We start from the raw sequence: 17,140 nt of genomic DNA, 5'->3' as shown, positions 1-17,140 counted from the left end.
TGATCTTCAAAGAGACTCTTTTTTTAGACACTTGATTATATCACTAGCGTGTTGTGGTTGTTTCCCGACAACCTTATATTTTATTTTTTAGAAAAATTTTTTTTTGTTAATTCACCTCCCTAAGGCCGAGATGGCCACTATAGACGAGGCTACTTAATTGTGGTTATAACCCTTTCTCAACTCTATAACTCCGAAACATGAACCATGACTAACAAGGCCGCTGCGCAGAGAAACAAGTTGAGCGCGGTACTACCAGGGACATGGTGGGGATCAAACCTGGAATCTCTTGCTTATGAAGTGAGCATTCTACCACTACACCACTAAGGCAAATATGGCCTAGTATATGTGTTTTTTCATTGATTTCTCAGAATTTTTTCCTTTATCAATCTCAACTTTGCTCGCCTTAAAGTGAAGAATTTCCCGGGCTTGTTCTTCAACAGCAGTGCTTTGATTCCAAAGTCCCCTCTGATTTACAATGCCAAAAAGTGAATTGAAATTACTCGCTTTTGATGAACGTGAAAAGTTAAAACTTATTAAGTTTTTAATTCCATCTTCTAGACCTTTATGCAGAAAATTAAATCGAAGAAATTAAAATCAAAAGAAAAAAAAATTAAAAAAGAAATTAAGAAAATAAGAAATATTGGACAACTGCGTTCTTCTTGCAATTATACGTTGTATTAAAGCACTCATATATTCTATGCTCAACGATGACTTAATTTCTATATCTTATATAAATCTATATCTGATTTTTGAATGCATGACTTTAATTTGTAAAAACGTTCGAGGGTTACTAATAGGCTATTCCATCTAGTTTTGGAATCTGCAATTAAGAAGTATTCTTTACAAAATTCGAGCTTTACATAATTCTGTAGTACCTCAATTTTTAATGGTGAATGTTTGAACTTTTAATGTGGTGTTGGTTCACATAAGTTACCCACAAGTTAAACTAGAAGAAACAAACTGCGAGTTAAAAATTACCTGCCTTATGGCTCTTGGTTGAGTAAAGGCTAGAGATAGTGTCTCTATAAAAGTACTCATCTTTGGCAAATGTTAACTGCATCTACAGCTTCAGCTACTGTCTTGTAAAAGGTCTACAAGGCAAAGACTTTAGGGAAAAACAGAATAATACTGTTGACCAGTTTTGAACCCCTTCTTCATCAATGAGGTTGGTGTATATGTAAACCTGTGTAAAATCCTTTAAGCTGATGTCTTTTCTCTCTCCTCTGATAAATGAACCTCCTATATAACTTCCTGAATCTTATTCCTTCTTGTTGATTCTGAGTCAAGACTCATTCTAATCCACAGTTTTCAATGTTTTAACATTCCATCACTCATTCATTGGGCTAATTATATTACCTTTCCCAAGGATAAGACTTAACTATTTGCAAAGAACTAATTCTACCCATGAATCTTAAGGTCATACTCTTTCTTCCAACCCATTTAAACAGGTTAACCCATTTTTAGATCAATCAAATCAGTCCTGCTTATGTTGTTAAAACCATATCTCAATTAAACTAATTTACGGCTTGTGGTCCAGACAACATTTGTGTCATTCTTATAAAAGTGTTCCTTTTTGTTTTCTTTAAACATCTTAACTTACAACAAGGCTGCAAAAAAACACTCTTAGAGTTGGAAGTTACTGGAAAAGAAAAGATGAAGTTTATAAAACAAGATAAGGATTAACAGAAGACTTAAAAGATTGCAAATTATATGAATCAGTAAAACAAGATGTTGGGAGCAAATTCCAGAGAATTGATGTTCGAGGAAAAAAACTTGACAAATGCGAATTTTTGAAGCACTTAGGAACAGTCACTATAAAAGGATGAGACTTAATTGAATAGCATGTAAAAAGTTGAGAATGAATTATAGTAGATGGTACAAAAGGCACTAGCTCTTTAGAGCAGTGCCCATTATAGTATTTATAGAAAAGAGAAAGAGAAGCAATATTACAACAATGAGATAATGGTATAATGGTATGGCTAAGTTTACAATGCATTTTTGCACTTTGTCTTAAAGAGGAAGGGCATCATTCGAAGATCCACTCTAGATATGGCAACAGTACTCAATACAAAGACGGATTTGAGATTTATAGAGACAAAGAAAAGAATCTGGAATAAGAAAGTGGTTAACGCTATAAAATGATGCAACCTTAGATGCTAATTTTGCAATGGATTTGATATATGGTTTCGAAGAAAAATCAGAAGTGAGAGTTAATCCTAGAAGACAAAGGGTAGATGACTCTAGAATCTTTGAATGTTTGAATGAAAGATCTAGAAAAGTTGCAATAAAGATTAGCTGAAAAAAATGAGTTGTATCTGAGTTAAAGTTCACCAGCCACTGGGAGCCCCATGCTATAGTAGAAATGAGATCCTTTTCAAGCTCAAATGCCCCCTTGAAGCGATTAGAGAGTGTTGGCTTCAAGACAGGAAAAAATAGCAGTATCATCAGCGAACAATGCCACTTTGGATGTTAGAATTTCAGGGAGTCTCATTAATGAAAATTAAAAAAGCATTGGGCCAAGGATACAACCTTGAAGAACCTCTGAAGTTGCAGGAAATGAAGAAGAGTGCTGTCCATTGAGGACAACTTTTATACTATGATTGTAGGAAAGATTCAATAATCTTAAATGTTACATGACACACCATAAGAAGAGAGCTTATGGAAAAGACCAGCATGTTAAACTTTATCAAAGTCTTTAGAAATGATGAGAGTGATAGCCTTAGCCTCTCCACATCTATCTAATAAAAACTATCAGTTATTACCATTAATAAATCAGCACTAGAATTAAAAGATTGAAATCCATATTGATGATCAGAAAGTAAGTTATTAGATTCAAGATGAGAGGTTAAGTGTTTGTTAATTAAAGATTCAAAAATCTTGCTTGATAGGAAGACTAATTAGACAGTAGTTAGATGAGTCAGATCACTCTCCAGAACTTTTGAAAATAGGGATAACAGATGCTACTTTCCAACAGACTAGAAATTAAGACTCTGATAAGCACTTGGTAAATAGTTTTGAAAGTATAGACAACAGCTCTGGAAAAAACTTCTGCAAGACTATAGCAGGTATGTGGTCTGAACCACAAGTTGTAGAAGAATCTAAGCAGGAAATCACTTTAGATACTGAAGCTGGAGTGATATGAATGTCAAACAATTTATCAACCTGTTTCTGGGCTATATCAGGTAGGATATGATTAGTGGAATCAAGAGATTAGATTGATAAAAAGTTCTTAGCAAACAATTCAGCTTTTCTTTAGGTGAGGTAACAAAATCTTAACTTGCAAGAGAGGTGGAATAACAGATTTGCCTTTATAAAAAGACACTGTTTAAAATTCTCCAGAAGTCTGCAGAGCCTAATTTTTGAAATAAAATACAAGATTTTGTGACCTGAGAATAGCTTCTAGCAATAGTAAACAGACATCTGTTTTCTGGCGATTTGTTTTGGCGAGATAAGGAAGTTATGGTTACAATTGGAAATTACAGCAGCACAATGAGGAAAATCATGGAGAAGAGTGAGGCATGACTTTCCTCACTCTTCTCCATGATTTAATCATCGAGAGGGAATAAAAGACTCCATATCAGCCTGAATCAAGGAAGGTACATAAGAAGATTTTACACATTTGTTTACCAGGAAGAGAAAAGATATCTACCCATTTTTTTATATGCAGAGGCAGGTTCTTTGGTACATAATATCAACCCTGATTCAGTTATAGAATACCCTGATTCAGTTATTCTCATGATTAATGCATATTGTTTTACATTTAACAAATGGCAATGGAATTAAAAAGCAATAAATAAAATATTTTCTTAGTTGGTGATGTGAGTTATCAAATAACAGGCGCAAAGACATTGTCTAACCGCCAAATTCTTGCAGTTCTTTTTTTTCAACATTCACGAAGTTAAATTTACTGTTAGTGAAAGCGCAAATCTCGCCATTTAAGAGTATTGAATTTTGGAAAAAGCTAACATCACTACCAGAGCTATACCTACCCTACCAGAGCTATACCTAACGGCATACAAAAACTTGTAGATCTTTACCATGCTTGGAGAGAGTTGCAAAAAAATTTCAAAAAAATAAACAAGATATTTACAAGCACCATGAGGAGGGCTTTTATAACAATTTAGATAATTTTTTTGATATAGCAAATGCTTTGGAACAGATAAAAATACAAAAATAAAAAGAACCAGGATGTCCGGGAGTCCAGGATGTTAAGCTTCTTAAACACAAGAACATCACAATCAACACACCACCACCAATGAAAGCCTCAAGAAACCCTTACCATCTACCTCAACAAAAGAGGAAGGAAGAACTTCATCACATAAGGGATTAAGCATAAGGGATTCTGCCTATATACTTCCGACTGCAGTAGAAGCACTAGATCTGAGCTGAGATGATTTCTCAATAAACAAATCGTATATTCAATTCATTCGCACATAAAGTAGAAAAGAACGAGCAGAATCTATAAAATCAGATTTTAAAAATAATACAACTGAAATGGTAACCGTTCACTAGGATGGGAAGTTATTACCTGGAATGGATGTTAGAAATTCTAAAGAAGAAAATATGGCAATTCTAATTTCATTCGGAGAAAAGGAACAACTGCTGGCTGTACCCAAACTGGAGAGCTCATGTTCACAAATTGTGTGTTTGAAACAAAAACCCAACAAATCATAAGTAGCCCTGATATCCTGATGTTCAAAAAAGGTTTAGAGAAAACGCGAAAGTAATAATCTGGCTGCTATTGAAACATACACTAATATTGTCAAGCATCATTTTAGTAAAGCAACATTTGAAGAATTGTTGACAATTTGTTATCGAGAATGGTTTAATGACTGCAAAGGAAGAAGAAAAGCAAGTTTTGCTACAGTGTGTGCAAGAGCATAGAAATCTGTATCCAAACTGTAAAAAAGAGACCCTTAAAAGAAAATATCCTACTTGATCTGTAATTTTATATTTTATACTATATTTAATATCATAATACATACATATATATATATATATATATATATATATATATATATATATATATATATATATATATATATATATATATATATATATATTTTATGAAATGTCAGTGTTTTAATTGATTTAGCTACATAACAGAAAAAAGTTAAAAACAGCAATTTTCAAAATCTTCAGAGTTCTGTCAACATTATTGTTGTCGTACAAAAATAAAATTTTGTATTTAAGTAAGTCTATTATATTGGTTACTTTAAACTTTTTTTTTACAAGTTTGTCACGAAAAAAAATTATCAAAGTTTCACCTCCATTTTTTTTTTTTAACTTATAAAAATGCAACTTTTTGAAGTGTAAACTGAGACAACCTAATGTTAAAAAAATCTACATTTAAGATGAATTTTAATTGTGCTTCATATCTTGATTTTGTTACGCTATTTGGTCATTAAAGGAAAATATCCCACTTAATCTGTAATTTTATATTCTTTATGTAAATATTTTATAAAATATAAGCATTTCAATTGATTTAGCTACTTAACAGGAAAGGTTAAAAACAGCATTTTTATTGATATAAATTTAATTAAACAATAGTAAAAAATTAATATTTAATCACATGCCCCTGGTTTTTTATCACAGCTTTGCATCTATTCGGCATTGAGTTAATCAAATTTTGACAACGTTCTAAAGGAATGTTGTTCCAAGCATTCTGGACAACTTGCCATAACTCCTGCTAATTTTTTGGTTTTTGACTATAAACTGCCTCTTTTACATCCGTCCAAAGGTTTTCGAACGGATTGAGATCCGGTGACAGTGCAGGCCAATCCATAACTGCAACCCTATTCTCAATGAACCAACTTTTTACCCTGCAACTGGTATGCTTGGATCGTTGTCCTGCATATAAACCCATCTTAGGGGCATATCTTCTTCTGCATAGGGCAACATGGTATTTTGTAATATTTGAAGGTATATGTCTTGGTCCATAATACCATCAATCTTATAGATTAGCCCTATGCCATAATAAGAAAAAACAACCCCAAACATTTATTTTTGCTCCACCATGTTTTACAGTTTTTATGGTGTATTGCGGTTTGTATGCAGAGTTAGGTGGCCTCCTTACATACATCCTGCGTCCACATGACCCAAATAAAACAATTTTGCTTTCATCAGACCACAAATTATTACACCATTTTGAAACAGGCCAATCTGCATGCGTTTTTGCAAAATGTAATCTTGCTACCACATGCCTTTTTTTCAAAAGGGGAACTTTTCTTGGGTTTCTGGGGAATAACTTATTTTGTACTATCGCCTACGTACTGTTCTCGAAGAAACACTTAAATTTAAATCTTCTTTAATATGGCGGGAAGTTACAAAAGGATCGGTAACAGCAGCACGTTTTATCAATCTGTCTTCATGTTCAGTCATTTTTTGTTTTCGGCCCCTTGTTTTGCCTACATTTTTCCATTTTAGAGCATTTCTAATCAGCATAGGAGAACAACTTAATGTCTCTTGAATAAATTTGTATGTTTACCCTTCTTGTTTTAATTTATTAATTAGTTGTCTCTTTTCTGCACTACAATGATTTGCATGAACAATAATTTTTTTTTATAAAATAAATTTATACGATTATTTTATATATTTCATTAAATTAACACTAAAATTAATCTTACCTTTAATTAGTCTTACTAAAACCAAATAAACAAAAAGCTAATATAAATAAATTGATAGGAAACAACAGATATGTTATTTTTACCTACAAAAAAATATGTTCGTATATAAAATTCGGGACTTCCCTAAAGTAATTTGAACAGTGTTACCAACATTTTTTACTCCTATTTCATTATTCAGTGTTTGTATTACTGTTCTGCCTAAATTTATTAATTTATATTTATATTTACATAAAATTATTATCACAAATCATTGTTTAACTAGCCACTACTATTATTTTGTCCACAACTGTATATACATACATATATATATATATATATATATATATATATATATATATATATATATATATATATATATATATATATATATATATGTATTATATATATATATATATATATATATATATATATATATATATATATATGTATATATATATATATATATATATACATATATATATATATATATATGTATATATACATATATATATATATATATATACATATATATATATATATATATGTATATATATATACATATATATATATATATATGTATATATATGTATATATATATATGTATATATATATATATATATATGTATATATATATATATATATATGTACTATATATATATACTATATATATATATATATATATATATATATATATATATATATATATATATATATATATATATATATATATATATATATATATATATATATATATATAATTGTACTTAAGATATCCATATATCATAGTTAAATTAATACAATATATTATATACTGTAAACATATTTTAATATAATACGTATATTAAATTATTTTAATATAATAATATATTTTAATATAATTTTAAACATTTTACTCTTCTTTTCCTTAGTGGTTTTCAACTGAACTGCAATAAACTTCTTGGAACATTCACCAGCAACACTCGGAAAGCGTTTAACTGATTTTCTTTCGCTGATTAATTGGTAAAAAAAAATTTATCGCATATATATATATATATATATATATATATATATATATATATATATATATATATATATATATATATATATATATATAACTTTGTATTATATATTTTAACAAAACATTAAACAAATTAATAACAAAAAATTTAAATTGAAAAAACTAATAACAAAAAACAGTCATTTAAAATAACCATATAAGAGCAACATATAAAAGACTTAAAAAAAGTAAAAGAACTTATTTTTATCATAAACTTTTTCATTGATCAGGTTTAAAAGTTTTTAAATCAGCTCCATATCACAACTTAATTTTGAGAGAATATATAAATAAAGAACATTGTCAAAAATTTGTATTTCTATGGCGTAATAAGAGAAATCCATGGTGTATTTTATTGATGATGATTTTTAGGGTAATGATGTCTATTTTAAATTATTACATTTAAATTATAAAAAAAAAAAAAAAATACATACCAGCATGTAGAAGGAACAGAAGAAATATTTGAGTAAGTGGAACTAGGAGACTGAACAACAGAATTTAGAGGTGAAGTATCAACACATCCTAGCTCAGATGGAGGTTCTATCATCAAGTCATCATATATTTCTTGTAAAAATTCTGGGATAGAAGACTTGAACCTACATACATACAGATATATATATATATATATATATATATATATATATATATATATATATATATATATATATATATAAACAATTAAAAAAAATATTCCACAAAATAGAGTGCTCATGTTCTTAAAAGTACAGAGCAATATATTGAAAGAAAATCACTTAACAAAAATTTTTCATTTAACACTGTGTTTCATCAATAAAGACTCATCAGAATATATGTATATGGGTCATTCCATGCCAAGTGGTGCAAAGGTCCCTTATGGACCATCTCAGATTTTATTGAAATTTTTTGATTTTGTACATATATATGTTAAAAGCATGTTTTGAAAATTTTAGATCAATATCTAATATGGTTCTTGAGAAAACGCTATTTAAGTAGTGGGCTATTTTGCATAAAATTTCACTCTACAAGAAAAAAGGGTTTTTTCATCATTTTTAACAGCCAATAACTTTTGAACAAGTTAGTTTTATACTTCAATTATTATAAGATAGCAAGTGTGCTGTGGATACTTTGAAAATAGAAAAAAATATTATTTCTGGCATCTTAACTTTTTCCATAATGGCGGGCTAAAGTTGATTTTTTTGTTTTAAGAATAAGTTTTTTTGTGATTTTAAAGACCTTAATCTTAAAAACTAGTTACAAAGTTAATACAAATCAAATTGTCTGCTGATCTACATGTGGTGGATAAACATTTTTAAAAAAATCAGTTGATTAAAGAGCTGCATTCAAAAGTTATAGGTCTCCAAAATGAGTCAGATCGAGATTTTCGTAAAATTGATCTGTGATGCAAAGCATCTGTTACCTAAGATGGCACTTTTTTTTTTTTATAAAATTTTTTATACGCATCAATTAAAGACTGTTAATTAATAAAAACCAAAAAAATTAATGGGCGCTTATTTATAACCCCCAAAAGGTAGTCTCTAAAAGTCAGGTAAATTTTCCATAAAATTCTGAAATTGACATAATAAATAAATGCATTGAATTATATAATGTTATTTATTATGAAATATCAATTAAAAAATATCAATGCTTAAAGTCTTTTAATCCCTTTAGATAAAGAACTTTTAAATTCCAATAGATAAAGTCCCCTCCCCTCTGTCCCCTCCCCTCTTTATAATACAATATTTTTTTAATGAAAAACAAACAAAATGTTTTTAAGAAAATAAACAAAAATAATAAAATTTACAAAAAGTTAAATTTCTCAAATAATAAAATAATCTCATTGATTTCTTTTAAGTCAATACTATAAAATCTTCCACTGTTTGACTGGACTTTAAGAGATTGCACTTTGCATAAAATATGCATTAGAGGTACCCAACAAAGATCATCTCTGCATGGCCACGTAAACTTGTTACATAAAAACTTTTTCATGAATTTCATATTAAGATCTTGATGCTCTTCTGAAATACTAAGAATATTTCCTAAATACCATTGAGCATCGTAAACGCAGGCCACATATTCTCCTGGTGAGTAACTGGAAATTTTATTAATATAAATTCTGCAAGTAGAAAAATCCACATTAGTGCAAATAATATCAAATGAGACTCTTCTTATTTTTATTGAGGTAAGTGACATTGGGATAAAACTGTGGTGGTTTCGTGTCCCAGGTATTGTCGAACAAGAACGATATCTCTCTTGCAAATTGAAGTTTGTAGTATGTGTTTCTATTGAAACTTTGTCAACAAAAAAAAAAGATATTCCTTTGACGTGTTGAACACACCAGCTGTACATTTTGCTTGGTGTGTCAATAGGATCGTTTAGTGATTGTAGACTGGCTCATGCAACAAGACGTTTCACTGTTCCACCAACACCATCACAAGGGCTTTTACCATGCGATGTTGCAAAAAAGTGCCACTTTGCAGTCATGTCAAAATCGTGTTTATGGTAGCATAAGTTGATAAGATTTTTGTAATTTTTATATTGTGATGCAGCTCCATCACTAAAATAGATAATGTGTTCAAATGTTTGTAATTGTTTAAGTTTATCAATAACATTACCGATAAAGCAATGAACAGCATCTGTTCCATGTTTCAGATGATCTGATATAACACAATAACTTTGACTATCAAGTTTTCCATCTTTTATAAAATACGCAACAAAGGGGTGCACAGTTGCTTGGCTGTTATTCCAGTGAAAACCTTGCACTGCATCCTGTATTAGAAAACTATAGTTTTCTGCAAAGTCAAGAAGAACCAAAGCTTGATTTTCTTTTAAATTAGTTTTCAAATGTTGGTAGTAGGTGGCTTGACTTTTTGATATAAAATGATGCACTCGTAATTTGATTTTTGCCATTGATAAAAGTTAACTTCACTAATTTCTTTTTCTGTAAACAAAGTGTCAATGTAGTCTAACAAAACCTTTTTAGCAGGACATTTATCGCAGCTATGCAGCATACAATCTCTATTTTCAATGCTACAAACCATTAATTTTAATAAGATTTTGTAATCAGAAATTCCAGGAATTTTCTGTACAAGGAGCTTTACATTTTGATGGTACTGGCAAACACAAACTGCATGCAGACCAGAAGCACCACCCACAGGAATGCACCACTTGGGCCTTAGCTCACAAAATTTTGAAAATCCAACTTTAAGATAATTATATTTCTTTTTAAACTCAATATGTAGCTCTTTCATATTGACTAGTAGAAGGCGCTTTTGGATATGTTGCTTTTTACTATCTACTTTAACTGAAACAAACTCTTTTTTTCCTGGACAAACCCTTGAATATTCATCGCATTCGTAGAAATGAACAACCTCTGTAATTACATCTTCGCTTAGTTTTCTACCCGATTTTGGAGAAGGTTTTGATAGTATTCCACTTTTTTTACTTAATTTTCTGGCTTGTACTACAGATCTTTTTGAAGTAAAAAAAAACTTCTGAGTTTTCTCTATTGACCAACTGTCTGGAGTGAGTGTAAGAAGTGTGATTTTTTCAGAATTTGACAATGTTTTTTCAAATTTTGACTTAATTTGAGTCATAATATTGTCTAAATCTGTGTTTGTTTTTTTCAAACATTTTTTTGAGGGTGATTCAATTCCACAAAGTGCAGCTATTTCTAAACCTAGCACATTGGCAACAGCCTTTTGTGTATGAGCTCTTACGCTATCAATTTTATGCTTTCCATATGCAACTCTATCTTTTTTTGAAACAAGTTTTAAAGGTGAGCATCCAAAACTTGCAATACTTGAATTAAGATCTTCTTTTAATGTATGGTTGTCAACATAAATTTCTTTTTCTTGGAGTTCATTTTCTTTTGTATTATGTTTGCAATTCAGAACTTTTCTGCAACTAGTGCAAATTTTTTGACCAGGTATTAAACCAAAATCTTTGGCATATGAAAGACTGATAACTCTAAGAGAATCTAAAAAATAACGGAAATAATTATTAAATATTTTTATTTTTATTTATTTAGTGTTATTAAGGTATTTTTATTAAATTAAGATATTAAATATTGAAACTTACTTTTCAATATTTAAGTTCTTGGTAGCGTTTACTTTTATTAGATAGATAGCACTGTTCATTTAATGCTTTACCAATACAGCAAGTAGAAAGCTCAGGCATATTACTTATTATTAATTAGTTCTAAAATACAACAATTTATTTGGTTTTATTAGTACTTTTTAGATTGACATACTAGTAATATAGAATTAAATGAAACAATAACTAAACTTTTAAAAAGTAATAATTTTTTATGGAAAATTTACCTGACTTTTAGAGACTACCTTTTGGGGGTTATAAATAAGCGCCCATTAATTTTTTTGGTTTTTATTAATTAACAGTCTTTAATTGATGCGTATAAAAAATTTTATAAAAAAAAAAAAGTGCCATCTTAGGTAACAGATGCTTTGCATCACAGATCAATTTTACGAAAATCTCGATCTGACTCATTTTGGAGACCTATAACTTTTGAATGCAGCTCTTTAATCAACTGATTTTTTTAAAAATGTTTATCCACCACATGTAGATCAGCAGACAATTTGATTTGTATTAACTTTGTAACTAGTTTTTAAGATTAAGGTCTTTAAAATCACAAAAAAACTTATTCTTAAAACAAAAAAATCAACTTTAGCCCGCCATTATGGAAAAAGTTAAGATGCCAGAAATAATATTTTTTTCTATTTTCAAAGTATCCACAGCACACTTGCTATCTTATAATAATTGAAGTATAAAACTAACTTGTTCAAAAGTTATTGGCTGTTAAAAATGATGAAAAAACCCTTTTTTCTTGTAGAGTGAAATTTTATGCAAAATAGCCCACTACTTAAATAGCGTTTTCTCAAGAACCATATTAGATATTGATCTAAAATTTTCAAAACATGCTTTTAACATATATATGTACAAATTCAAAAAATTTCAATAAAATCTGAGATGGTCCCTGAGGGACCTCAATAAAATTTGCACCACTTGGCATGGAATGACCCATATATATATATATATATATATATATATATATATATATATATATATATATATATATTCTGATGAGTCTTTATCGATGAAACACAGTGTTAAATGAAAAATTTTTGTTAAGTGATTTTCACATCATATATATATATATATATATATATATATATATATATATATATATATATATATATATATATATATATATATATATATATATATATGTATATATATATATATATATATATAGGGCTGCCATTGTCCTGATCTTTTCGCTGGAGAACGCGATAAAAGTTTTAATTTTAATTAGTTTAGCGCTGGGCTCTTCTCCGTAAAAATCAGGACTATGGTAGCCCTATATATATATATATATATATATATATATATATATATATATATATATATATATATATATATATATATATATATATATATAAATATATATATATATATATATATATATATATATATATACACAACCGAGAAAAACTCTCCGCTCATGTGTGATATTTGAAAGGAACAGTAAATGCAAAACATTTTAGGATGATTTTAAATATATAAAAAGAATAAAATGTTAATATAAAAAGTTGATGAGGCCAAATCATAATTTTGCATACTTTTTCCTTTTCTTTTTGTTTCAAATAATTTTGTTTACCTTTGTTTTGTTGAGTTCTGCTGCTAAAAACATGGCAGAAATTTTTCTATATGAATAACCTTTTTCACGTAAAATACATATAAAGTTCTTCAGTATTCTTTATTAAATTTAAAACTGCACAAAAGTTTTAACCAAAATATTTTTTGTAAGCTTAGGTTTGACAGTAGCATGGTACTTTCCGACATGGTAAGGATGTTTTCAGTAATTTTAATTGGTTGCTTTTAATAGACTTATGTTTATATTTATACTTGAAAATGGCATTAGTGTGCGCATTTATTGTCTTGAATTTAATAAAGAATTTGAGAAATGGTGAAAGTAAAGAAAGAATATTGTGAAGAACTTCGTGGCAAAATATGTATTTTACGTGAAGAAGGTTATTCATATAGAAAAATTGCTTCCAAGTTAAAAATATCCGAATCAGGTGTGAAATATGCTCTACAACGATTGCATGATATTGGTTCCAACAGTGACAGATCACGTTCTGGAAGACCAAGAGTTACATCACGGCAAGAAGATACGTTTATTGTTGTGTCCAGCAAAAGAAATAGAAAAATTCCAGCCACAATTTTAACAGCAGAACTCAACAAAACAAGGGTAAAGCCAGTATCAACTGATACTGTAAAAAGAAGACTAAGATCAGTCAACTTAATTGGACGCGTTGCTGCACGTAAACCTTTGTTGAGGGCAGTAAATAAGAAGAAAAGATTGGAATGGGCAAAAATGCATAAAAATTGGGGATTAGAAGATTGGAAGAAAGTTCTATGGACAGACGAGAGTAGGTTCGAACTTTTTGGTACCCGACGTCGCGTGCATGTTAGGCGTTTACCTAATGAAAGAGTGCTTCCTCAATGTATACAAAGTACTGTAAAACATGGAGGTGGTAATATTATGCTTTGGGGATGTTTTGGCAATGGGTTAACTGGAGATTTAGTTAAAATCACATCTACCATGGATAAACACATGTACCATAATATTTTGGTTAAGCACGCGATTCCATGTGGTAGTCGTATAATTGGGAAAGGATTCATCATGCAGCAGGACAACGATCCAAAACATGCATCTGAATTATGCAAAAATTATTTGAAACTAAAAGAAAGGGGAAAAGTTTGCAAAATTATGACTTGGCCTCCTCAATCACCAGATCTATCACCCATCGAAAAGTTGTGGTATGAACTGGATCGGAAGATCAGAGAAGCAGGTGAAGCATCTTTTATTAATCAGCAAATGCTATGGGAACATTTGCCAAAAGCTTGGAATGAGATAACAGCGGAAACCATGAATAAATTATTAGCCCGAATGACAAGATTATGTGCTGCTGTTATACGCTCCAAGGGGTCTCATATTGATGAAAATAAAATTTAACATTTACAACTTTGTATATTAACATTTTATTGATTTTATATATTTAAAATCATCCTAAAATGTATTGTATTTACTGTCTAATTCATTGTTTAATAAACAATTAAAAATAAACGCAATTTTCTTGCAAACTTTTGTTACTTTATTGAAATATTACAAATGAGCGGAGACTTTTGCAAGGTAGTATATATATATATATATATATATATATATATATATATATATATATATATATATATATATATATATATATATATATATATATATATATATATATATATATAAAAGCTAAATGCAGTGTCTGCCCCCTCAGTATTTTAGTTGAGGTCGTTTTTGCCCCTCCTGCTTTTCCCCCCTCCCTGTTCCTACGTCAGTGTATATATATATAAAATAAAAATAAAAACTTTTTTAGTAAATAATAAAAATTTCTGACAAGTTATAAACATCTCATGAAAAAAAAAACATATAAATATGTATATTAATAATTTAAATAATGTTAATTACGAAATAATAATATTCAAAATATAAGTTTTAAATTAAATGTAAATAAATATAAGAAATAAAAAAACAACAATAAAAAACAAAACAGAGCTCTTGCTTATAACTAGTTTTTAATGTTTACCAAGAAGTTTACATGCATATGTCATTTCATTTTTTATGTGCATACTCATTTATTCCTGTTAACTTTTAAGACTTTGCCATGTTGGCCATCTACAAGAAAATAGATGGATGCAGTTAACATCTGCCCAGAATAGGTGTTTTTATTGAGAAACCTCAAGCCTTTCCTTAACAAATAGTCATAAGACCAGAGGTTCAGAGTTAACTACTCTCATCCTTTGCTTAGAAAAGAGCCCTAATTGGCAGCAGGATATGTGACAAGCTGCATTGGATGTAAGCTACTAGTAAGGTGATCACTGTGATCCTGATACTAACCTGTTTATGCATATTGATTCTTTTAAACAAATGCTTTTCAAAACATCTGGTTTTGACAACTTACTTTTTTTGTTCAATCATGTGCTTTCTATTTAGGTGACAGTTTTATACATGTAAAGTGGCTTTGCACAATTTATATAAATAAAACTGATATTTTACTTCAAAGTATGACTTAATGATTCCCACCATTGCATAAATAAGAATTTAATAAGAAGTAATTTTAATTAATAAGTAATTAAACTAAGAAGTAATAATAATATAAGAAGTAATTTTAAAGAGTAACAAACATGTTTTTAAATTTTTTTTTCTTTAATCAAACTTTCATATTTCAAATTTCATATCATTTCATTTTTATCATATCATTTCAAGGAAATCATTTCATGTCTGTGTGTATGTCATCAATCAAACTTATAAAAGAATATTTCTTAAATTTAATAGCGTAAAATATATGTACAAAATCAAAAAAACAATTGTAAACTTTTTTTTATAGCACTGTGGAGTTTTAAATTCATTGAAAAGAATAATTGCCACAATATTTACTTCATAATTGACAGGTGTTTTTTTAATCTAGAGGTCATCCATAAAGTCATTACACTTTATAGATGACCCCTAGACTAAATTTTCCTAATAAATAGAAGTAGAAGATTTTTGGTCTTCTTGCGCTGAGACTTTTAAAGTAATATGAAACTTTATGATTAACGAAAATTTCCGTGCAAGAGAGCAAAAGATCTTCATTTTACTTTAAATTATTTTCAACACTACATACTGTAAAGAAGAATTCCTAAAAAATAAATAACCTATAAGAAAAGCTGTTTACTTATATCAACCTGTTTCATATAAAAAAATTTTAATAATGGTTAGAGCCCCATAATTTTTGAAAGTTCATTTAAAAAATCTTGATTCGAATATGTAGAGATCTTTCAAATCGAATTTCGAATCTCTTAATTGATTCGATTCGAAATTTCAAACCTTTGCAGGGCTCTAATACATACATACATACATACATATATACATACATACATACATACATACATACATACATACATACATACATACATACATACATGGAGATAATTCAAAAATAAAGACCTGACATACATAACAGGTGATTATTTTTTAATTATCTCCTCAAATATTTTTATATCGGTATAACTTTTTTTTCAAAAAAAAATATTTTTTTTCACTTTAGACAATGTTCTTTAAAAATGCATTATTTATGGTCACATGTATATTTATGCAAAATAGTCTGTTAGTTCAGAAACTTCATAACTTACTTTTTAATGTACTCCACACACACCAACCCACACCTTTTTTTAAATGTCACACTTTATTTGGTGAACAAATTTGTAACAACAATGTAAAACAAGAAAAAGTCAGCAGACAATGGTTTAATTCATTACAATTGAAAATTTGTGAATTAAATTACAATTAAAAAGCCATAAAAGAGCCTAATATCTCTGTTTTTATTGTCTCTAATGCTTCTGTTTTTTAAATATAATTTGCGTTGCGTTATTTATGGACGAATTCTAAGCAGCAACTATTGTAGAAAAGAGAAAG

At 28.8% G+C, this 17,140-nt stretch overlaps 1 protein-coding gene across 1 annotated transcript in view; it reads right to left on the bottom strand.

Moving 5' to 3' along the window:
* LOC105843703 (uncharacterized) overlaps positions 1 to 17,140 on the bottom strand; it is a 72,410-nt gene that overhangs the window by 13,640 nt on the left and 41,630 nt on the right. Inside the window, exons 13-14 of the mRNA XM_065815109.1 lie at positions 8,073 to 8,234; positions 7,499 to 7,593 (exon numbers count right to left, since the gene is read on the bottom strand). Of these exons, the coding sequence (XP_065671181.1) occupies positions 7,499 to 7,593; positions 8,073 to 8,234 (257 nt within the window). The remainder of the gene's footprint in view (positions 1 to 7,498; positions 7,594 to 8,072; positions 8,235 to 17,140) is intronic.

The sequence above is a fragment of the Hydra vulgaris genome, chromosome 13 (assembly GCF_038396675.1).
Source record: "Hydra vulgaris chromosome 13, alternate assembly HydraT2T_AEP".
NCBI classification, from domain to species: Eukaryota; Metazoa; Cnidaria; class Hydrozoa; order Anthoathecata; family Hydridae; genus Hydra; species Hydra vulgaris.
This window is presented reverse-complemented; position numbering and strand designations above follow the sequence as displayed.